At 48.3% G+C, this 25,714-nt stretch overlaps 1 protein-coding gene across 1 annotated transcript; it reads left to right on the top strand.

The window, feature by feature from the left end:
* The first annotated feature begins 23,909 nt into the window (after positions 1 to 23,909).
* On the top strand, positions 23,910 to 24,338 carry LOC147976662 (uncharacterized). The gene has a single exon (XM_087520935.1). The coding sequence runs from the start codon at positions 23,910 to 23,912 to the stop codon at positions 24,336 to 24,338; it is 429 nt and encodes a 142-aa protein (XP_087377061.1).
* The last annotated feature ends 1,376 nt before the right edge of the window (positions 24,339 to 25,714 follow it).

The following is a 25,714-nucleotide window of genomic DNA, read 5'->3' as shown; positions in this document are numbered from 1 at the left end:
AATTGCTGTTTTTTTGCCTATTTTAGGGTTTCGAAGAAAAGGAATATCAAACGGAGTCCAAACGGAATTAAACCTTCGGGAACGTGATTTTCTCACCGAACATGATCTAGGAGACTTGGACCCTACGTCAAGAAACAAAGGAGGAGGCCACGAGGTAGGGGGCGCGCCTACCCCCCTAGGCGCGCCCTCCACCCTCGTGGGCCCCCTGTTGCTCCACCGACGTACTCCTTGAAGGAAATATGCCCTAGAGGCAATAATAAAGTTATTATTTATTTCCTTATATCATGATAAATGTTTATTCATGCTAGAATTGTATTAACCGGAAACATGATACATGTGTGAATACATAGACAAATAGAGTGTCACTAGTATGCCTCTACTAGACTAGCTCATTAATTAAAGTTGGTCATGTTTCCTAACCATAGACATGGGTTGTCATTTGATTAACGGGATCACATCATTAGGAGAATGATGTGATTGACTTGACCCATTCCGTTAGCTTAGCACCCGATCGTTTAGTATGTTGCTCTTGCTTTCTTCATGACTTATACACGTTCCTATGACTATGAGATTAGGCAACTCCCGTTTACCGAAGGAACACTTTGTGTGCTACCAAACGTCACAACGTAACTGGGTGATTATAAAGGTGCTCTACAGGTGTCTCCGAAGGTACTTGTTGGGTTGGCGTATTTCGAGATTAGGATTTGTCACTCTTATTGTCGGAGAGATATCTCTGGGCCCTCTCGGTAATGCACATCACTTAAGCCTTGTAAGCATTGCAACTAATGAGTTAGTTGTGGAATGATGTATTACGGAACGAGTAAAGAGACTTGCCGGTAATGAGATTGAACTAGGTATTGAGATACCGACGATCGAATCTCGGACAAGTAACATACCGATGACAAAGGAAACAACATATGTTGTTATGCGGTCTGACCGATAAAGATCTTCGTAGAATATGTGGGAGCCAATATGAGCATCCAGGTTCCACTATTGGTTATTGACCGGAGACGTGTCTCGGTCATGTCTACATAGTTCTTGAACCCATAGGGTCCGCACGCTTAACGTTTCGATGACAGTTATATTATGAGTTTATATGTTTTGATGTACCGAAGGTTGTTAGGAGTCCCTGATGTGATCACGGACATGACGAGGAGTCTCGAAATGGCCGAGACATGAAGATTGATATATTGGAAGCCTATGTTTGGATATCGGAAGTGTTCCGGGTGAAATTGGGATTTTACCGGAGTACCGGGAGGTTACCGGAACCCCCCGGGAGGTTAATGGGCCTTAGTGGGCCTTTACAGAGAAGAGGAGAGGTGGCCAGGGCTGGGCCGCGCGCCCCTCCCCCTTAGTCCGAATAGGACAAGGAGAGGGGGGCGGCGCCCCCCCCCCCCCTTCCTTCCTCTCTCCCTCCTCTTTCCCCCTCCCAAGTCCTAATCCAATGGGAGTAGGACTCCTCCTGGCGCGCCCTCTCTCCTGGCCGGCCGCACCCCCCTTGCTCCTTTATATACGGGGGCAGGGGGCACCCTAGAGACACAACAATTGATCAGTTGATCTTTTAGCCGTGTGCGGTGCCCCCCTCCACCATAGTCCACCTCGATAATACTGTAGCAGTGCTTAGGCGAAGCCCTGCGTCGGTAGAACATCATGATCGTCACCACACCATCGTGCTGACGAAACTCTCCCTCAACACTCGGCTGGATCGGAGTTCGAGGGACGTCATCGGGCTGAACGTGTGCTGAACTCGGAGGTGCTGTGCGTTCGGTACTTGATCGGTCGGATCGTGAAGACGTACGACTACATCAACCGCGTTGTGCTAACGCTTTCGGTTTCGGTCTACGAGGGTACATGGACAACATTCTCCCCTCTTGTTGCTCTGCATCACCATGATCTTGCGTGTGCGTAGGAATTTTTTTGAAATTACTACGTTCCCTAACAGTGGCATCTGAGCCTGGTTTTATGCGTAGATGTCATATGCACGAGTAGAACACAAGTGAGTTGTGGGTGATATAATTCATACTGCTTACCGGCATGTCATACATTGGTTCAGCGGTATTGTTGGATGAAGCGGCACAGACCAACATTACGCGTACGCTTACGCAAGACTGGTTCTACCGACGTGCTTTGCACACAAGTGGCTGGCGGGTGTCAGTTTCTCCAACTTTAGTTGAACCGAGTGTGGCTACGCCCGGTCCTTGCGAAGGTTAAAACAGCACCAACTTGACAAACTATCGTTGTGGTTTTGATGCGTAGGTAAGAACAGTTCTTGCTAAGCCCGTAGCAGCCACGTAAAATTTGCAACAACAAAGTAGAGGACGTCTAACTTGTTTTTGCAGGGCATGTTGTGATGTGATATGGTCAAGACATGATGCTAAATTTTATTGTATGAGATGATCATGTTTTGTAACCGAGTTATCGGCAACTGGCAGGATCCATATGGTTGTCGCTTTATTGTATGCAATGCAATCGCCCTATAATGCTTTACTTTATCACTAAGCGGTAGCGATAGTCGTAGAAGCATAAGATTGGCGAGATGACAACGATGCTACGATGGAGATCAAGGTGTTGCGCCGGTGATGATGGTGATCATGAAGGTGCTTCAGAGATGGAGATCACAAGCACAAGATGATGATGGCCATATCATATCACTTATATTGATTGCATGTGATGTTTATCTTTTATACATCTTATCTTGCTTTGATTGACGGTAGCATTATAAGATGATCCCTCACTAAATTATCAAAGTATAAGTGTTCTCCCTGAGTATGCACCGTTGCAAAAGTTCTTCGTGCTGAGACACCACGTGATGATCGGGTGTGATAGGCTCTAGTTCAAATACAATGGGTGCAAAATAGTTGCACACGCGGAATACTCAGGCTAAACTTGACGAGCCTAGCATATAACAGATATGGCCTCGGAACACGGAGACCGAAAGGTCGAGCGTGAATCATATAGTAGATATGATCAACATAGTGATGTTCACCATTGAAACTACTCCATCTCACGTGATGATCGGACATGGTTTAGTTGATTTGGATCACGTGATCACTTAGAGGATTAGATGGATGTCTATCTAAGTGGGAGTTCTTAAGTAATATGATTAATTGAACTTAAATTTATCATGAACTTAGTACCTGATAGTATCTTGCTTGTCTATGTTGATTGTAGATAGATGGCCTGTGCTCTTGTTCCGTTGAATTTTAATGCGTTCCTTGAGAAAGCAAAGTTGAAAGTTGATGGTAGCAATTACACGGACTGGGTCCGGTAACTTGAGGATTATCCTCATTGTCACACAGAAGAATTAGGTCCTGGAAGCACCGCTGGGTGCCAGGCCTGCTGTTGACGCAACTGGCGGCGTTAAGAACGCCTGACAGAGCAAAGCTGATGACTACTCGATAGTTCAATGTGCCATGCTTTACGGCTTAGAACTAGGACTTCAACGACGCTTTGAACGTCATGGAGCATATGAGATGTTCCAGGAGTTGAAGTTAATATTTCAAGCAAATGCCTGGATTGAGAGATATGAAGTCTCCAATAAGTTCTATAGCTGCAAGATGGAGGAGAATAGTTCTGTCAGTGAGCATATACTCAAGATTTCTGGGTACTGCAATCACTTGATTCAACTGGGAGTTAATCTTCCGGATGATAGCGTCATTGACAAAATTCTCCAATCACTGCCACCAAGCTACAAGAGCTTCGTGATGAACTGTAATATGCAGAGGATGGATAAGACAATTCCCGAGCTCTTCGCAATGCTAAAGGCTGCGGAGGTAGAAATCAAGAAGGAGCATGAAGTGTTGATGGTCAATAAGACCACCAGTTTCAAGAAAAAGGGCAAAGGGAAGAAGAAGGGGAACTTCAAGAAGAACAGCAAGCAAGTTGCTGCTCAGGAGAAGAAACCCAAGTCTGGACACACGCCGTCACCCCAGGGGTCCATGTCGCAGACTCATCACGTGAGTTCGTGTTGTGGGCGGCGATGCCACCAAGCACCTGGATACGCCTCCCAATGTTATTCGCCGCCGAGGTGCCGCCGAGGGGTGTTTGCGAACTTTGGCTGCAGCATGCTGACTGCAACGCCCCGGCAACCGGAGCGGAGATTGGAACCGTCGCCTCCGGGAAGATCTTCATGACCCGAGGCTGGGGTGAGATTGCCCGGGTCTGCCGTGCGGAGGGCGCCCTCGCAATCCACTTCGAGTATGACGGCTCTTCCGTGCTGTTCTTCAAGGTCTTCGACGAGGAAGGCCGCCGCCTGGAGTGCTTCCCTGAAGGAGGTCACCAGGACGATGTCGTGACGGGCGCGTGGCCCTCCACTAGTCTAGCCTGCAGCTCCTCCAGTGACAGCGGCGACTCGTGGTGGTCCAGCGACTCTCCTGAGCCCTTGAAGTCTCCGGAGACGAGTGACGACAGCTACGTGCCTCCAAGCTCCCGCCGAGCTCAGAGCAGGGTCGCGGCATCCAGCCGCCGCCACTGATCTGGATGGGGTCGGCGACGGCCTCCCATGGCCCACTGTTGATGATGGCGTCCGCCACGGGAGGGTGTAGATAGGATTCCTCTTAGTTCTCGTTCTGGTTCCCTATGAAGAATCATGAAGTACCCCGTGGGGGCATGTAAAGGGTCTGTAATGTCTTTTGCGTATATATGGTCCTTGTTATTGAATTGCGTGGGTGCATATCCTGCCGAGGCTCGACCTCCCCTTTCCAATCCAGCGGTGGCTTGATACTCTACGCTGATAGGTCCCGGTCCCCAGGCAAGCTGTAGCCGTCACTGGTATGCCAGGTCGTGATGCCGTGGTCAAGGCCAGGAGGTGAGCGGCCCGAGGTCCAGTAAGAGCTCCTGAGGCGCGATGCCCAGGAGGTCCCCTTTAGCGCTCAAGTGGCTGCCTTAGAATGGGAAAGGAAGAGAGTATCGCCACAGCAGGGCAGTGGAAGGAGTAAGGCCCACTTTGGCTCAGTCTCCCCTTTCTATCCTCGTGACAGCTTGGTGCTCTACGCTGACAGGTCCCGGTCCCCAGGAAGGCTGCAGCCGTCGCTGGTATGCCAGGTCGCGATGCCGTGGTCAAGGCCAGGAGGCGAGCAGCCCGAAGTCCGGTAAGAGCTCCCGAGGCACGATGCTCAGGAGGTCCCCCTTAGCGCCCAAGCAACCGTGAAGAGGCAAGAAAGGGAGGCGACATTGCCGCAACGGAGCCGCTGCGAAGGTCTCGTGTCGTGGCTATAGGTGGGTTCCGTGTGTGAACTTATCTGGTCTTCCTGGAGTATACTCCTCGTGGCACGCCCGGGCTCGCGCGTTGGTCGCTGTAGCGTAGCCATGCCAGGCCCGTGCGGGTTTCCCCCTTCCCTCCATGCTCTTCTTGGTGCTCTGCGTCCTCAGGTCCCGGTCCTTGAGCGAGCTCAGCCGCCGCTGGTATGCCAGGTCGCGATGCCGTGGTCAAGGCCAGGGGTGAGGGCTAGAGAGCCAGTAAGAGCTCCTGAGACGCGATGCTCAGGAGCCCCCCTTTTAACGCGCAAGCGAATCGCATGAGAGAAGAAGGAGAGTCTGTGGTACCGCCCGCCATGATCCTCAGGGAGCCCCTGCAAGTTAATGCGAAGAAGGGCGCCAGACCGCTGGTTTGCTTCTGGAGCGGGCGAGGGGACTCCCTACTGCGGAGAGCCCCCGGGGCGTGTACAGCCCCACCCTGACACGTTGCTGGCACGGTAGCAGGACCGCCAGAGGAGCTTCGACACGAGGCGGGAGGCCGAAAAGGAATCGACAATGCGGAATAGTTAAGCAACTCACGCCACCCGGAACACCACAGCGTAATGGTGTGTCCGAACGTCGTAATCGTACTTTACTAGATATGGTGCGATCTATGATGTCTCTTACTTATTTACCGCTATCGTTTTGGGGTTATGCTTTATAGACGACCGCATTCACATTAAATAGGGCACCATCGAAATCCGTTGAGACGATGCCTTATGAACTGTGGTTTGGCAAGAAACCAAAGTTGTCGTTTCTGAAAGTTTGGGGCTGCGATGCTTATGTGAAAAAGCTTCAACCTGATAAGCTCGAATCCAAACCAGAGAAATGTGTCTTCATAGGATACCCAAAGGAGACTGTTGGGTACACCTTCTATCACAGATCTGAAGGCAAGACTTTTGTTGCTAAATTCGGAGTTTTTTTAGAGAAGGAGTTTCTCTCGAAAGAAGTGAGTGGGAGGAAAGTAGAACTTGATGAGGTAACTGTACCTGCTCCCTTATTGGAAAGTAGTTCATCATAGAAACCGGTTTCTGCGACACCTACACCAATTAGTGAGGAAGTTAATGATGATGATCATGAAACTTCAGATCAAGTTGTTACTGAACCTCGTAGGTCAACCAGAGTAAGATCCGCACCAGAGTGGTATGGTAATCCTGTTCTGGAAGTAATGTTACTAGACCATGACGAACCTACGAATTATGAAGAAGAGATGGTGAGCCCAGATTCCGCAAAATGGCTTGAAGCCATGAAATCTGAGATGGGATCCATGTATGAGAACAAAGTGTGGACTTTAGTTGACTTGCCCGATGATCGGCAAGCAATTGAGAATAAATGGATCTTCAAGAAGAAGACTGACGCTGACGGTAATATTACTATCTATAAAGCTCGACTTGTTGCGAAAGGTTTTCGACAAGTTCAAGGGATTAACTATGATGAGACCTTCTCACCCGTAGCGATGCTTAAGTCTGTCCGAATCATGTTAGCAATTGCCGCATTTTATGATTATGAAATTTGGCAAATGTATGTAAAAACTGCATTCCTGAATGGATTTCTGGAAGAAGAGTTGTATAGGATGCAACCGGAAGGTTTTGTCGATCCAAAGGGAGCTAACAAAGTGTGCAAGCTCCAGCGATCCATTTATGGACTAGTGCAAGCCTCTCGGAGTTGGAATAAACGCTTTGATAGTGTGATCAAAGCATTTGGTTTTGTACAGACTTTTGGAGAAGCCTGTATTTACAAGGAAGTGAGTGGGAGCTCTGTAGCATTTCTAATATTATATGTGGATGACATATTGCTGATTGGAAATGATATAGAATTTCTGGATAGCATAAAGGGATACTTCAATAATAGTTTTTCAATGAAAGACCTCGGTGAAGCTGCTTATATATTGGGCGTCAAGATCTATAGAGATAGATCAAGACGCTTAATTGGACTTTCACAAAGCACATACCTTGACAAAGTTTTGAAGAAGTTCAAAATGGATCAAGCAAAGAAAGGGTTCTTGCCTGTGTTACAAGGTGTGAAGTTGAGTAAGACTCAATGCCCGACCACTGCAGAAGATAGAGAGAAAATGAAAGATGTTCCCTATGCTTCAGCCATAGGCTCTATCATGTATGCAATGCTGTGTACCAGACCTGATGTGTGCCTTGCTATAAGTCTAGCAGGGAGGTACCAAAGTAATCCAGGAGTGGATCACTGGACAACGGTCAAGAACATCCTGAAATACATGAAAAGGACTAAGGATATGTTTCTCGTTTATGGAGGTGACAAAGAGCTCATCGTAAATGGTTACGTCGATGCAAGCTTTGACACTGATCCGGACGATTCTAAATCGCAAACCGGATACGTGTTTACATTGAACGGTGGAGCTGTTTGTTAGTGCAGTTCTAAACAAAGCGTCATGGTGGGATCTACGTGTGAAGCGGAGTACATTGCTGCTTCGGAAGCAGCAAATGAAGGAGTCTGGATGAAGGAGTTCATATCCGATCTAGGTGTCATACCTAGTGCATCGGGTCCAATGAAAATCTTTTGTGACAATACTGGTGCAATTGCCTTGGCGAAGGAATCCAGATTTCACAAGAGAACCAAGAACATCAAGAGACGCTTCAATCCCATCCGGGATTTAGTCCAGGTGGGAGACATAGAAATTTGCAAGATACATACGGATCTGAATGTTGCAGACCCGTTGACTAAGCCTTTTCCACGACCAAAACATGATCAGCACCAAGGATCCATGGGTGTTAGAATCATTACTGTGTAATCTAGATTATTGACTCTAGTGCAAGTGGGAGACTGAAGGAAATATGCCCTAGAGGCAATAATAAAGTTACTATTTATTTCCTTATATCATGATACATGTTTATTCATTCTAGAATTGTATTAACCGGAAACATGATACATGTGTGAATACATAGAAAAACAGAGTGTCACTAGTATGCCTCTACTAGACTAGCTCGTTAATTAAAGATGGTTATGTGTCCTAACCATAGACATGAGTTGTCATTTGATTAACGGGATCACATCATTAGGAGAATGATGTGATTGACTTGACCCATTCTGTTAGCTTAGCACCCGATCATTTAGTATGTTGCTATTGCTTTCTTCAAGACTTATACATGTTCCTATGACTATGAGATTATGCAACTCCCGTTTACCGGAGGAACACTTTGTGTGCTACCGAATGTCACAACGTAACTGGGTGATTATAAAGGTGCTCTACAGGTGTCTCCGAAGGTACGTGTTGGGTTGGCGTATTTCGAGATTAGGATTTGTAACTCCAATTGTTGGAGAGGTATCTCTGGGCCCTCTCGGTAATGCACATCACTTAAGCCTTGCAAGCATTGCAACTAATGAGTTAGTTGAGGGATGATGTATTACGGAATGAGTAAAGAGACTTGCCGGTAAGGAGATTGAACTAGGTATTGAGATACCGACGATCGAATCTCGGGCAAGTAACATACCGATGACAAAGGGAACAACGTATGTTGTTATGCGGTCTGACCGATAAAGATCTTCGTAGAATATGCGGGAGCCAATATGAGCATCCAGGTTCCGCTATTGGTTATTGACCGGAGACGTGTCTCGGTCATGTCTACATAGTTCTTGAACCCGTAGGGTCCGCACGCTTAACGTTTCTAGGGTTTACAAAAGTTGCATTGGAAACTTTGCCCAAATGAGCTCACAATTGGTGGAAGGACCTAATTATATGTGCCATTTCACCCTGTGGAGTCTCATGTCTATTGGAAGCCACTTGTTTGTCCAAAACAACATCAAACACCTTCTGGCACTTTGCCAAAACTACCATTTGGACCACTTTCACTATTCCCCTCTAACTCAAATTTTTACCACAGCTTATTCTAACCCTATTCTACCTCTAGTAAGTCTTGCCCGCTCTCATATCAATCATGGAGTAGGGTAAAACCCTACTTTCTCTCTCTGGACATCACATTTCTCTCTCTATCTCAACCCCACCTCTCTCCTAGTGGTTCACCAGGGCATCCAAGGCCACCTCCCCTTTGTTTACTCACCCCAAAAAGCCCCAAACACTAGTGGACATGCTCCTGCCACATAAACAATGCCATGGCGTGCAGAGCTCACGCTCTGGAGCACGCTACAGTGCTCTCCGGCACTGTAGCATGCCCATTCCAGGGCCTCCGGTCTACCTTGGGTGCCGGAATTGTGTCCCCCGAGGCCGCCTCGGCGTCGACGACACGCAACACTCTCGGCCCCTTCCTCCCTCGCCCTCCTTCTCCCTCCATGAGCTCACCCGAGCACGTCCATGGACGCTGCCCACGGTGCACCGCGGCCTCGCCCATTTTAGGCCACCCCGACCCTCTCTCTCGCCTCGGTTCGAACCTCCTCTCTCCCGTGCACCTCTCGGACACCGCCCCTCTCCCCCCACGTGCCCTCCTGCCCCCTCCAAGGCCGGGTCTCCGCCGCCGTGCCCCCGGACTAACCCAGCCCCCATTGCTTCCCCGCTCCCACTGAACGCTCGAGAGGACACCCACGACACCAGGGAGCCTCCCCCGCGCACTAGGCCCTCCTCCCCGTGCTTGCCTGCCCCGCTGTGCCGAACCTCGCCGACGGCTTCCTCCACGGCCACCCGAGCCATCACCGCAACAGCCCTCCCCGGCATGCGTGAAGCACATGGATGGGTGGGGCGTGGCTTCCTGAGCACTCTGGTGGGCGGAGCGTCGCTGAAGACGCTCTGTAGCCCCGGCAATCGCTGGCGGGAGCCACTCCTCCCCGCAGCCAGAGCGCGCCCGGGAGGTTGAAGACGACCTGCCGCTGGGGCCCGCACGTCAGCGACCCAGCAGGCGGGCCCGTCCGTTTAAGTGGATACGGCTCCAGCGGATCCGCTTCCCCCGCAGGGAAGCGTACGCCGTGAAGGCGCCTTCGACGTCGCCCTGTCGTCCGCGTGGCCGAGCCGCTGGGCTGGCCTAGTGCGATGTGATGCTATGCTGCGTACGGTGCGCGGTATAGGTATAATCCCCACTTCCTTTGTCTCTTTCGTTTTCCAAAAATTTGTAAAATCTCCCAAATATTCATATTAACTCCAAATTGAATGATTCAAATTTCTTGTGACTTCATAAATCATGCTCTACCTGTTGGTGCAGCATGCACATTTTTCCAGAACACCTCTCCTCACACAAATCCAATAAAACCCCATTTTCTAATTCTGCGATGAAGTTTAGAAAATCACAGAGAGCTCACAATTTATCCAAATGCCATGATTCAAAATCCTAGATACTTCTAAGTTCATAACTTAGTTTTTTAACATTTTTCCTAATACTTTCTATGCCACACAAAATAATGAGCCATTTCTTCATATTAGCCAACTTTGCAAATTCATAGGAAATTCATTTGAACTCCAAATCCAGTGAAACCAACTCCTAGATGCTTCTAAAATTATTCCTTGTTAAGTGGATGCCTTTGATAATTTTTCAAATAGTTCTTCTGTACACTTCTTGCAAATCCATAAACCCCTTGATTTCATCATATCGAAATGTTTAGAAATATGCATTGATCCACTTCCAATGAAATCACCTAGGTCATTCCTCATATGACCATAGGTATCCTAGAAAATTCCAACTCACATTTTTAGAGCACTTTTATTTTTGCCTTCTTGTGTTGCTTATTGTGATTGTTTCAGTCGTTAGTTGGCGAAGTAGACGGGGTACTTGGAGATGGACCAGAAGGTTTGAAGACTTTGAAGGACAAGGCAAGCAGCCCTTTGACCATATCTAAGAAAGCCTTTTTATGCATGTCATATGGCACTTTCATTGCTTGCATCGAAATCATGATAAAATGGTGACCACTTGAGGTGGTTTGCCTTTGTTGCTTTCCTCGTTGATACTTGCATGGTGCATGACCGTACCTCCTTATGAGGGTTATGACAGTGGGAGTTGGTAGGATGTTGGAGTAGTTGCTACGCAAAAAGGGACGGGAATATGCATGGTGATGAAGGCAAAGTATTTTCGAAAGACTTTTTCGAAAACCCTGCCGGGTGGAACTTATGCCCGAGGGAGATAATGAGTTGGGTAACCACTTGATGAAGAAGTGGTGTACCAAGGCAAGTGTGTGTGTTGTTTTTGAAAACATATTAGATTTAAGATTTGTCGACTGTCCCAACCTTACATGCGCAAACACTCTACCCTTATATGGGAAAGGGAATTATTGATTACCTAGGCCGATACTAGCTTTGAGCCCGCATTACTAGTGATGGGGGAGAGTTGGTGCTCTCTCTCGAGACGGGGTCGTGCCAGGTAGGGCGGCCATGACTATTTTTACAAGGCACCGGACACACCGTTGGTACCCCGTGCTTGTGGTATGTGATAAATATGGGAGCGAGGCTCCACAATTTTAAGATGTGAAACGTTGGGTACGGGGGTTAGTACCAATTGGGTGGACTCTATGTTAATTAGTGTCATCTAGGGCAAGATAGTGATCGGGTGCTTACCCCGGGTACTTGAGGTACCGTGGGTCATGGATGACACAGAAGTTCCCCTGATCTTGTGGGTAAAGTGTGCAACCTCTGCAGAGTGTATAACTATTCGAATAGCTGTGTCCATGGTGAAGGACAGTTGGGCGGTGCTGCTTAAACTACGTCCAGAGTTTTACAAACCGTGTGTGTGTGTGTGTGTGTTGATAAAACTATTTGGGGTTAAGTTAGATGACTTGACACGATGATGAAGTTGGATTGGTGTCCAACTCTGTTTATGTTGATATCTGTAACTTGTTCATACGGATATCTGTACTCTCATGATGCATACTTTATAGGTTGATAGATCATGTCATTGCACTCAAAACTAGCTTTCTACAAACTACCTACTTAGTACTATATCATTGCATTATTGTGCCTTGTTCCAATCATGGGTTGCTTGCGAGTACATTCAAAGTACTCATTGGCTTACCACTGGTTATTTAATTGGCCAGACATGGAAGAAAAGGAGTTTGAAGAAGAGTTCTTTGGAGACAAACATGCGAACTAGGTCATTTCCCAGTCAGAATGCCTGTAGGGTTAAGGCAGATGGCATGGGTTCTACTTATCGACAAAGATTTCCGCTGCTTAAGTTTATTTGTTATTCAGCCCTTGTGGCTTTATCTATGTAAGACTTGACCATAATGGTCATAATTTGTGTAAGACGGTATGTATGGATGTAAGACTCTTGTTATACAGCTTCTGTGTGTTCAGTGAGCATTGATCTCTGGGATCACTGTACACGTGCATTCGGTGATCATGACTTATGAGTCGGGGTCCCCACAGAGCTGGTATCAGAGCCATCCTGACTGTAGGAAGCCTTAGTTAGCATGGTCGTTAGTTAGGGTAAAACTATTTTCAAAACTAGTACTAATTTCCAAAACTATCTATACTTCTCTTCCCCTCTGAGTTTTTCTAAAAAAAACTAAGATATATTTTCCCTATCGAGCTCTTCCCCTTCAAAACTTTTGCAAACGGTTGCTAGCACCGTCAAGCCCCTGACCACGGATTCCTTGTAATCCTCGTGGATAGCCTAGAAGCAGCACACCTTGCCAAACACTCACCCACCTCTTCTGAACACAAGATTGGCCACACCACAGCAAGACGATGCCAACGGAAGATACGCCCTCGAGGAATGAGGACATGAAGACCCAGAGGATGGTGACACCTTTGAATTTGCTCCATGATGATGCAACCTTGTCCTATGACGATCAGGGTGTAAGATATGCAAGATCATGATATACATCGCTAATAGAGTAACCCTGTCACTACCGTTGTTGTATCGGCAACCACCGGTGGATGAGAAGCTCGCCATTTGGACCGCCTCACTATAATGAGCAGGAAAACGGTTCTCTTCATCCCCCGCTCTTGGTGTCGATGTTGTCATCAACGTAACCGATAGGTTGGACCTCTACTATGCCTTGCTAATGTCATTGCATAAAGGGTTACCTACCTGGTACCATCGACGCCTTAGAAGGCAAAAGGGATCGTCAATATTAAGAAGACAACGGAAGACCGAGTCAATGCCAGCTATGAGGAACCACCTCCACCCCGTCAGCTCATTAGGTGAGAGGTTGTTGAAGATTCTTCAGGCCAACCCGTATCGTTTCATTGAACAACTACAAAAGACGTAGAGACACATGAGGAAAACCCAAAAGACTGCATGAAACACGAAGCTAGCACGACTACTGAATCCGAGAACCCCTAGGGTAGGATGAGTCGTGTACCCCCTATGCGCAGTCGAGTCCATATGATGGTTCGAATAAAACCATGATTATGTGTTGCTTGTTTTTATTTGTTTGTGTTTTGATATAAGTCGCACTCTTTCCCTAGGCAACAAGTACATGACTATATCACCTGCCTTATTTTATTGTTTGTATTTGGCCCTTTCAACACTCATTTGTTTGCACTTGCACTATAGAACCCCCTTTAGGCATCTCCCCTCTATGCTACTTTTCCCTCTCATCTCTCTCCTCAACTAAATACAAGCAAGACAAGATGCATCAAGGATTCCACTTCGACAACAAACTAGCACTGGAGAACTTTTCTACAGCCTCCTCGACCAAGTGAAACCCCGTAGAGTTATGTTTAACCCTCCAGACTAGAAACCCATTCCTAGACCCTTCGAGACTTCATGAGATACCCCAGCTCGAGTCCTTAACCATGTGCTTAACCCACAGAATTGCAAGAGAACCAGTTAAGCTTCTGTAAACCTTGCACATCACTGGGTTCATTATGGAACTAGTGGACATAGTGAACAAGCACATTATCATCCTAATATAGCACCAGAATTGACGATGCCATAGGGAAGACCAGTTTGAGGATATAGGAATAGAGGACAAATGACTTGATGAGTTTAAATCAAGGACTTTGAGGAATTATATGAGACTATTTGGTGGATTATGAGGCTTGCATTTTGGTAGACAAACTTGGTGGGATCATGTTGATAAAGTAGCATAACTTTCATTGCCCCTGAGTAAATTGGATTTAGTAGGATAATTATGATCGCAAGCTAAAATTCTTGGAAGTATAAGGATTTGACATAGCCAGGGGATATTGATAGGAGATAGTTAACATTACGTTAATGACTTGGGGGAAAATGTAGGAATTTTTGTTGGACATGAGATTTGGATTTAAATAGGTGATCCTAGTGGAGTCTAGATGCTGAGTATGTCTACATGGTTCAGAGTAAATTGGATTTAGACTGATGATCTCGATCATGATATCATGTTTCTCGGTGGATAATAAACTAGGAGATTGGAATAATTATCGGAGTTTATTTAGGTATCTATATGAGCTTGATCTTGGAGTTGCTTGACCCCGATAATGGAATTTGGTGGAATGACTATAGTAAGGATATACCTTTCAAGGATTTGGGAGATATAGGGACATTAGAAGATCATGTGGAACACCATAGACATTGGATGTGTAGAATAAATGGATTATGTAGTGATTGATGGAAGTTAATGGGCTGTTGGAGTTAATTCACAGGAAGGAAACAAGATCCTGGAGTGGCATACGACGTGTTTCCTTAGGATAGAGATGCACTATCTTGGACCTTGGAAGAGTAGGATGAACACTTGGATTGTGGTGTTTAATTCAAGCTTAGCAGCTTGTATGTTCTACCCATAGGATATTTGCATAGATATGAGTTTGGGGATACTTGACATGTATGCTTTCATTAGACCTCCCCCCAGGGAGTCATGAGGATATGATTAGCATGAGTGATAATTGGAGTTGACCTATATGGGATGATTCTTTCGGTAATATGATGTGATTTGTTTGGAGGACTAGATAGAACAATTGGCATCTCAGAAACAATGCTTAAGGATAAAATGATAAACGTTCAGTCGCACACTAGAATCCTTGAAACCCTTAAGCCTTACCAAACCACAACATGGTCGGATCATGACCATGGGCTTTGGCTCTAGGTCAAGAAGACCTTGGCAAACACTCAACCGTGACCACCACCAATGCCCTAGCCTACTTTATGTACCACGTGAACAAAGTCATCACGGAGTACTTGGACAATTTGGGTGTCTTCATTATATGATGACATAATTGTCTACCCGAAGACAGAAGAAGAGCCATTCAGTTGGTTAAGGGACATCTGAAGACTGCCATGTCAAGGGGGGATAACTAAACCAACTGCCATCGTCAAAAAGTAAACTCCCGCGTCGAAGACCATGTGTACCAACGGGTCACTCTCAGAAGAACCAAGCATTTCCATGACAAGGAAACCCACACCAAGATTTAACAACCCCCTCTGAGATCACTACGAGACGAAGAGAAGACAATTACTAGCTAGAGTTTCCACCTGAGTTACCTGATGTGCACAATGTTTTCCATGCATCACAACCCTAGAAGTGTTTCCAACTTCCTGATAAGCCCGATCTCTACAAGGACATCGATCACCAAGCCACTGACCTCCAGCCCGATCTAACCTACTTCAAGAAACCCATTAGCAACCTAGATCAAGCAGACCGTCATACACGAAGCCACATCATCAAGTACTTCAAGGGTTAATGGAGCACCACTCGGAAGCAGAAGCAGTATGAGGACGTGAAGACTACCTCGGATCCAAGTTTCCGTATTCCTTTCCACGCCTAGTTTGGGAATCTCGGGGACGAGATTCTTGTAAGGGGGGTAGGTCTATCACACCCTGATTTTCAAGCCACACCACTTAAGCTAATCAATCATGATAAATTGTGTTTTGACAAAAACTTTTGAATGTTTGGTCTTTGCTTGATTTGATTTGTGTCTACTGTTTGCAAGTGCTCTAAAAATCAAATAAATCCTCCAACTCTTATACCCCTTCTCCTTGATCCAAAACCTTGCCCAATTATCATGCCATGTGTATAGGACAGAATAGTATTTTCTTACAAAAATATTTTGGCCAAAAAGTATTTTCTAAATTAGGTTTTCCAAAAACCCCTAAATTGAGACTTGAACTACAATTACTTAATTAAGGGTGTGAAAAATCTTTCAAAAATTATATTTGAATCCTATTCGATATATGACACCCAGAAACTAGAAAAATATAATTTTAAAAGTTATTTTCCTATTTTATTTAAAGGATTTTTCTTAAGGGAAGAAATGGTCTTTAATAGATTAAAATTATTTTAATGTTTCAAAAATATTTGAGAAAATTTAGGGAGACTCAATGGGCATATATTGTCCATATATATGACTTTCAACACATGGTCATGAACAAAATATTGGTCAAATCCCTCAGAAACCCTTCCTGGACATTTCAAGCTTTTGAAATATTTACATAGGAAATATTATCTATTAAATCCCAGAATTCTACCATGTCATAAATGACCTACTTGAGGATCCTACAGATTATCATGTCATGGGGGACAGCATAGCACCACCAAACCCTCTCAAAACCATTTCTATCCTTTTCCAAGTTTGAACAACTTTGCACAGACAAACATGTACAAATGCTCTAAAACTTGGTGCACATTCTCAAATGGTGTAATAATGCATCTATGCCAAATGGCACAAGTTGGAGAGAATGATATCATGATCAAAGTGTTCTAAAACCCTTTCTGTCCAGAACCAAATTTGAACAACTCTACATTGCCAGGTGTGTCCTTTTCATCTGAATTTTTGTGGACATGTTCAAATCCTCAAATTAGGATACTAAACCAAGTGGTGCATCAAGGAGAATAGATTTGCATGACTAAATCCTGGAAAAGCCATTTCTGTTGATTTCTAGGGTTTACAAAAGTTGCATTGAAACTTTGCCCAAATGAGCTCAAAATTGGTGGAAGGGCCTAATTATATGTGCCGTTTCACCCTATGGAGTCTCATGTCTATTGGAATCCACTTGTTTGTCCAAAACAACATCAAGCACCTTCTGGCACTTTGCCAAAACTACCATTTGGACCACTTTCACTATTCCCCTCTACCTCAAATTTTTACCACAACTTATTCTAACCCTATTCTACCTCTAGTAAGTCTTTCCCGCTCTCATATCAATCATGGAGTAGGGTAAAACCCTACTTTCTCTCTCTGGACATCACATTTCTCTCTCTCTCTCAACCCCACCTCTCTCCTAGTGGTTCACCATGGCATCCAAGGCCACCTCCCCTTTGTTTACTCACCGCAAAAAGCCCCAAACACTAGTGGACACGCCCCTGGCACATAAACAATGCCATGGCGTGCAGAGCTCACGCTCTGGAGCATGCTACAGTGCTCTCCGGCACTGTAGCATGCCCATTCCAGGGCCTCCGGTCGACCTTGGTGCCGGAATCGTGTCCCCCGAGGCCGCCTCAGCGTCCACGACACACAACACTCTCGGACCCTTCCTCCCTCGCCCTCCTTCTCCCTCCATGAGCTCACCCGAGCACGTCCATGGACGCTGCCCACGATGCACTGCGGCCTCACCCATTTTAAGCCACCCCGACCCTCTCTCTCGCCTCGGTTCGAACCTCCTCTCTCCCATGCACCTCTCGGACACCCCCTTTCTCCCCCATGTGCCCTCCTGCCCCCTCCAAGGCCGGGTCACCGCCGCCGTGCCCCCGGACCAACCCAGCCCCCCATTGCTTCCCTGCTCCCACTGAACGCTCGAGAGGACACCCACGACACCAAGGAGCCTCCCCCGCGCACCAGGACCTCCTCCCCGTGCTTGCCTGCCCCGCTGTGCCGAACCTCGCCGACGGCTTCCTCCACGGCCACCCGAGCCATCGCCGCAACAGCCCTCCTCGGCGTGCGTGAAGCACATGGATGGGTGCGGCGTGGCTTCCTGAGCACGCTGGTGGGCGGAGCGTCGCCAGAAACGCTCTGTAGCCCCGGCAATCGCCGGCGGGATCCGCTCATCCCCACGGCCAGAGCGCGTGCGGGCGGTGGAATACGACCTGCCGCTCGGGCCCGCACGTCAGCGACCCGGCACGCGGGCCCGTCCGTTTAAGTGGATACGGCTCCAGCGGATCCGCTTCCCCGCGCGGAAGCGTACTGCGCAAAGGCACCTTCGACGTCGCCCTGTCGTCCATGTGGCCGAGCCGCTGGGCTGGCCCAGTGCGCTGCGACGCTATTCTGCGCTCGGTGCGCGGTATAGGTATAACCCCCACTTCCATTGTCTTTTTCTTCTTCCAAAAATTTGTAAAATCTCCCAAATATTCATATTAACTCCAAATTGAATGATTCAAATTTCTTGTGACTTCATAAATCATGCTCTACCTGTTGGTGCAGCATGCACATTTTTCCAGAACGCCTCTCTTCACACAAATCCAATAAAACCCCATTTTCCAATTCTGCGATGAACTTTAGAAAATCATAGAGAGCTCACAATTTATCCAAATGCCATGATTCAAAATCCTAGATACTTCCAAGTTCATAACTTAGTTTTTCAACATTTTTCCTAATACTTTCTGTGCCACATGAAATAATGAGCCATTTCTTCATATTAGCCAACTGTGCAAATTCATTTGAACTCCAAATCCAGTGAAACAACTCCTATATGCTTCTAAAATTATTCCTTGTTAAATGGATGCCTTTGATCATTTTTCAAATAGTTCTTCTGTACACTTCTTACAAATCCATAAACCCCTTGATTCCATCATATCGAAATGTTTAGAAATATCCATTGATCCACTTCCAATGAAATCACCTAGGTCATTCCTCATATGACAATAGGTATCCTATAAAAGTCCAACTCACATTTTTAGAGCACTTTTATTTTTGCCTTGTTGTGTTGCTTATTGTGATTGTTTCCGTCGTTAGTTGGCGAAGTAGACGGAGTACTTGGAGATGGACCAGAAGGTTTGAAGAACTTGAAGGACAAGGCAAGCAGCCCTTTGACCATATCTAAGAAACCCTTTTATGCATGTCATATTGCACTTTCATTGCTTGCATCGAAATGATGATAAAATGGTGTCCACTTGAGGTGGTTTGCCTCCGTTGCTTTCCTCGTTGATACTTGCATGGTGCATGACCCTACCTCCTTATGAGGTTTATGCCGGTGGGAGTAAGTAGGATGCTGGAGTAGTTGCTACGCAAAAAGGTACGGGAATATGCATGGTGATGAAGGCATAGTATTTTCAAAAGACTTTTTCGAAAACCCTGTCGGGTGGCACTTATGCCCGAGGGAGATAATGAGTGGGGTAACCACTTGACGACGAAGTGGTGTACTAAGGCAAGTGTGTGTGTTGCTTTTGAAAACGTATTAGATTTAAGATTTGTCGACTGTCCCAACCTTACATGCGCAACCACTCTACCCTTATATGGGAAAGGGAATTATTGATTACCTAGGTCGATACTAGCTTGGAGCCCGCATTACTAGTGACGGGGGAGAGTTGGTGCTCTCTCTCGGGACGGGGTCGTGCCAGGTAGGGCGGCCATGACTGTTTTTACAGGGCACCGGACACACCGTTGGTACCCCGTGCTTGTGGTATGTGATAACTATGGGAGCGAGGCTCCACAATTTTAAGATGTGAAATGTTGGGCACGGGGGTTACTACCAATTGAGTGGACTCTATGTTAGTGTCGTCTAGGGAAAGATAGTGATCGGGTGCTTACCCCGGGCACTTGAGGTACCGCATGTCGTGGATGACACAGAAGTTCCCCGGATCTTGTGGGTAAAGTGTGCAACCTCTGCAGAGTGTAAAACTATTTGAATAGCCGTGTCCACGGTCAAGGACAGTTGGGCGGTGCTGTTTAAACTACGTCCAGAGTTTTACAAACCGTGTGTGTGTGTTGATAAAACTATTTGGGGTAAAGTCAGATGACTTGACACAATGATGAAGTTGGATTGGTGTCCAACTCTGTTTATGTTGATATCTGTAACTTGTTCATACGGATATCTGTACTCTCATGATGCATACTTTACAGGTTGATTGATCATGTCATTGCACTCAAAACTAGCTTTCTACAAACTACCTACTTAGTACTATATCATTGCATTATTGTGCCTTGTTCCAATCATGGGTTGCTTGCGAGTACATTCAAAGTACTCATTGGCTTGCCACTGGTTATTTAATTGGCCAGGCATGGAAGAAAAGGAGTTCGAATAAAAGTTCTTTGGAGATGAACATGCGAACTAGGTCGTTTCCCAGTCAGAATGCTTGTAGGGTTAAGGCAGATGGCATGGGTTCTACTTATCGACGAAGATTTCCGCTGCTTAAGTTTATTTGGTATTCAGCCCTTGTGGTTTTATCTATGTAAGACTTGACCATAATGGTCATAATTTGTGTAAGACGGTATGTATGGATGTAAGACTCTTGTTATTCGGCTTCTCTGTGTTCAGTGAGTATTGATCTCTGGGATCACTCCACACGTGCATTCGGTGATCACGACTTATGAGTCAGGGTCCCCACACGCCCGCCTGGTGTCGATCGTCATGGCTCACGTCATGAGAGCCTCGCGAGGTTCGCCCTGCCTTGATATCTCCGCTCCTCGCGAGGCAGCCTGGTGAGTCCGCTCCTGAGGAGGTCTTGCGTCGTCCGCCTCGTGAGGCTTGGCCCCTCGTGAGGGTCTTGAATGCCTTGTTGATGATGATGGGCCGTACAGACCTGCCAGCACAGCCACGCCATGGGCCGCAGGCAGGCAAGTCTTGGGACCCCCGTTCCTAGAACGCCGACAGTAGCCCCCGGGCCCAAGGTGCGCTCGGGCTTGGCTTCGAGGCGAAGCCAAAGGATCAAGCGCGGAGCGCCGTGGGCCCCCAAAAGCCTGCGGCCTCGGTTGATGCATGGCGGTTGATTGGTCGTGTGCGTCTCCGCTTCCCCATGTCGCCTCGACAACTGCTCGATTTGACAAGTACGTGCGACATGCAAGGAAAATCATCATTACCTGTGATCGTGGGAGGTGCCGGTTGGCCTTCTTCCGCTATAAATGGGGAGGGGGGGCGGAGCCCCCGTCGCCCATATCTTCTTGGTTCACTTGCTTCTTCCTCCTTTCTCCACCGCTTGCAGCAATGGCGCCCATCCGAAGGTTCTCCGCCGAAGAGAAAGGAAAGGCCCCCCGCGATGATCCAGAGCCGCTTCCATCGAAGAAGGGGTCGGTTCACCGTCGCGATGAAGCGTCGATGCAGGTGGTGACGAGGCCCTGGTGCGTGCGGCCTCCTCCAGGGTATCCGCTACCCTTGTACGCCCGAGCCGAGGGCTCAGGAGCCGTGGTCGCCGCGCCGCGGGGACACACGCCGTCACCCCAGGGGTCCATGCCGTGGACTCATCGCGTGAGTTCGTGCTGTGGGCGGCGATTGCCACCAAGCACCTGGATACGCCTCCCACCGTTATTCGCCGCCGAGGGGTGTTTGCGAACTTTGGCTGCAGCATGCTGACTGCAACGCCCCGGCAACCGGAGTGGAGATTGGAACCATCGCCTCCGGGAAGATCTTCATGACCCGAGGCTGGGGTGAGATTGCCCGGGTCTGCCGTGCGGAGGGCGCCCTCGCGATCCACTTCGAGTATGATGGCGCTTCCGTGCTGTTCTTCAAGGTCTTCGACGAGGAAGGCCGCCGCCTGGAGTGCTGCCCTGAAGGAGGTCACCAGGACGACGTCGCGGCGGGCGCGTGGCCCTCCACTGGTCTAGCCTGCAGCTCCTCCAGTGACAGCGGCGACTCGTGGTGGTCCAGCGGCTCTCCAGAGCCCTTGAAGTCTCCGGAGACGAGTGACGACAGCTACGTGCCGCCAAGCTCCCGCTGAGCTCAGAGCAGGGTCGCGGCATCCAGCCGCCGCCGCTGATCTGGATGGGGTCGGCGACGGCCTCCCATGGCCCACTGTTGATGATGGCGTCCGCCACGGGAGGGTGTAGATAGGGTTCCTCTTAGTTCTCGTTCTGGTTCCCTGTGAAGAATCATGAAGTACCCCGTGGGGGCATGTAAAGGGTCTGTAATGTCTTTTGCATATATATGGTCCTTGTTATTGAATTGCGTGGGCGCATATCCTGCCGAGGCTCGACCTCCCCTTTCCAATCCAGCGGTGGCTTGATACTCTACGCTGACAGGTCCCGGTCCCCAGGCAGGCTGTAGCCGTCGCTGGTATGCTAGGTCGTGATGCCGTGGTCAAGGCCAGGAGGTGAGCGGCCCGAGGTCCAGTAAGAGCTCCTGACGCGCGATGCCCAGGAGGTCCTCTTTAGCGCTCAAGTGGCTGCCTTAGAATGGGAAAGGAAGAGAGTATCGCCACAGCAGGGCAGCGGAAGGAGTAAGGCCCACTTTGGCTCAGTCTCCCCTTTCTATCCTCGTGACAGCTTGGTGCTCTACGCTGACAGGTCCCGGTCCCCAGGAAGGCTGCAGCTGTCGCTGGTATGCCAGGTCGCGATGTCGTGGTCAAGGCCAGGAGGTGAGCAGCCCGAAGTCCGGTAAGAGCTCCCGAGGCGCGATGCTCATGAGGTCCCCCTTAGCGCCCAAGCAACCGTGAAGAGGCAAGAAAGGGAGGCGACATTGCCGCAACGGAGCCGCTGCGAAGGTCTCGTGCCGTGGCTATAGGTGGGTTCTGTGTGTGAACTTATCTGGTCTTCCTGGAGTATACTCCTCGTGGCACGCCCGGGCTCGCGCGTTTGTTGCTGTAGCATAGCCATGCCAGGCCCATGCGGGTTTCCCCCTTCCCTCCATGCTCTTCTTGGTGCTCTGCGTCCTCAGGTCCCGACCCTCGAGCGAGCTCAGCCGCCGCTGGTATGCCAGGTCGCGATGCCGTGGTCAAGGCCAGGGGTGAGGGCTAGAGAGCCAGTAAGAGCTCCTGAGACGCGATGCTCAGGAGCCCCCCTTTTAACACGCAAGCGAATCGCATGAGAGAAGAAGGAGAGTCTGTGGTACCGCCCGCCATGATCCTCAGGGAGCCCCTGCAAGTTAATGTGAAGAAGGTCGCCGGACCGCTGGTTTGCTTCTGGAGCGGGCGAGGGGACTCCCTACTACGGAGAGCCCCCGGGGCGTGTATAGCCCCACCCTGACACGTGGCTGGCACGGTAGCAGGACCGCCGGAGGAGCTTCGACACGAGGCGGGAGGCCGAAAAGGAATCGACAACTGCAGGCGGCGGCGATTTTGGGCAAAATCAGCGGGAGGCGGAGTTGGGTAGACAACAGGCGGTTGCATGGAAGGAAATGGAAGGCATTTGGGCGGTTGGCATGCGGCCGTGAATTTTACATCTCGAGTCGGCGGAGATGCAAATTTGCAACGAGAGGTGTTCTATTTTACATCTCTGGGAGTCGGAGATGTAATTTTTTTTGCATCTACATCATCTGTTGAAGAGGCGGTTTTGGGCTCTAAAGATGCAATACTTAGGTAATTTTGCATCTACATTTTCTATTGGAAATGCTCTGAATAATAAAAAATAATTCTCATACATGTTGTGGTGGACCTTTGATGATGTGGCATGTGTGCATGTTAAGATTAAAAAAACACTAGTAAGGATGTGAACTATTTAGGTATATAGGATATGTTTCAATCTCATATTATTGTACGTATTGATTATGCAGATTTGAGGAACGTTTCAAATTTGTCAAAACCACTAACTATGGAATGTTTGACTAGGCCAAACATAAATATGAATTAATAGGATGTTATATTTAGCGTATTTGATGGGGCGGTTGATGGAATGATAACTAGGAACAAAATAAATGCAATTAAAATATGATTTTCTTTGATTTCGTTGGACAACATATATAATACACGGCCAGGGCCTCAGTCTGCACGCACTTCCCCATTCCTCATTTTCCTATATCGATACTACAATTTATAAGCAACAGTTAGCCATGGCCATCCAGCATCTGCTCCTCATCGTCTTCCTGGCTTCCGTCCTCCAAGCGACCACGTCCGACACAGCGTACGACCTCTTGGAGAAAAACAAATTCCCGCGGGCTCTCCTGCCTCAGGGTGTGAAGTCGTACGTGAATCATGGAGGCGCCGTTGAGGTGACCCTCCCCGCCTCCTGCGACTTCAACGTTACGGTTGCCGGTGGATCACACAAGATTCGGTTTGACAGCATAGTCAGTGGGGTTATCCAGCCCGGATCCATAACTCAACTGGGCGGCGTGAGGATCCAGTTTGAGTGGGATTTTCTTGCATTCCACACGGTTCAACGCGTCGGTGACAAGCTCAGGTTTACTGGTAGTGAGCATGCAGCCACGTTCGACCAGTCATTTCCGGTTAGCAACTTCGTGCAAAGCCCCAGGTGCAGCTAAGGGTCTGATTGATTAGGGATGCATCGCACGCATGCTTTACTATAAATGTATGCAATATGCATGTGTCTTTGTGAGTCCGTTGCTTTATGTAGAATGAATAAATTGATTATGTAATAAGTCATGGTTTCAAGACCTAATATTATTGTGATGATCATTTTTGCCCAGTTATTTATTGTAAGATGTTGCAATGGTTCCTCCTAACCACAGGAACAAGAAATTCCACATGATATACTCTGTTGGAGTCTCGCAGGTAATTAGAAATAATCTTGATCTACATAGCATCGAGTGTTTGATATAAAACTACCACTTTAGAGATATCTGTCCCACAAAACTACCACTTTTTAAAAAGTGACCAAATACTACAAAAATTTCTTAATTTTGTGACTAAAAACTACCAGTTTCAGATAATGACGAGTTTAAATGATTTAAACACGTTTATGACATGAAGGGCCCACTAGTCAAGGCCGACGTGCGGCAAAGTCAACTCCGTTTATTTTGACCGTCGAGTTGACCGTTATTATAGGTGGGGCCACACATCAGCGCCCTGGTCAGCGTCTACATTCTTCTTCCTCCCTCTTTTAGGCATTTCAACGAACATCTTGTACTCGAAACAAAATCAATCGATGCTGCCGCTCGCCGAGGACCACCTCCTCGCACCCCGGTGCATCGAGTCGCGGATCCACATCACGCTGCACGAGTAGCAGTAGCATGCAGCGGGGCGGCAGATGTGGTAGACCAGCGACCGCTAGACCCAGCAGCGGAAGGCGGTGAAGGTATGCGCCGAAGCCCCAGGCGTCCTCAAGCACCATCATCACCGAGGCGACGCACCACACCGCGCCGACGTGCGCAGCCCCGGCAAAGTGCACAATGCCTCCCGGCAGCAGGGCCTCCTGCGTGGAGCCGAGGAGGAGGAGAAAGGCGTGAAGGCAAGTGGTTGTGAGGTGCCCGGCAACCTTGCGCCCGGTCCGGACGAGGCGCGCGGCGCTGCGGGAGTCGCCTCAAAAGACGAACATGACAGACTTGGCGAGGAATATGAGGACGGTGTGGACGTCACGCCCGATTGAGCGGGCGTCACGGTCGGCGTCACCGTCGCCTGTCGTCGACATAGAGCGTGATGACCCGCACACACACCTCGTCCTCCGACAGCGAGCGTGGTGCTCGTGGAGGTGCCTCTGCTATTGACCAGGAGGCAGGCACGGCGCCATGCTCGGACTTCCATCGCGTCTGTGTTGAATGCAGCCGCAGCGGCCTCTTCGTCGCTCACTCTCACGGCCGGCAGTCAGAGCAACTCCAAAGGGCCAACCCATTTCGTCCGCCAGCGTCCGTTTGGGTCGGCGCGGACAAAAGTGGCGGCCTAACGCGCCGACCCAAACCCA

This window comes from Triticum urartu, chromosome 4A (genome assembly GCF_056163025.1).
Source record: "Triticum urartu cultivar PI428250 chromosome 4A, HENAU_Tu73, whole genome shotgun sequence".
NCBI classification, from domain to species: Eukaryota; Viridiplantae; Streptophyta; class Magnoliopsida; order Poales; family Poaceae; genus Triticum; species Triticum urartu.
Note: the sequence above shows the minus strand (reverse complement) of the source record. Positions and strands in the feature narration are given on the sequence as shown.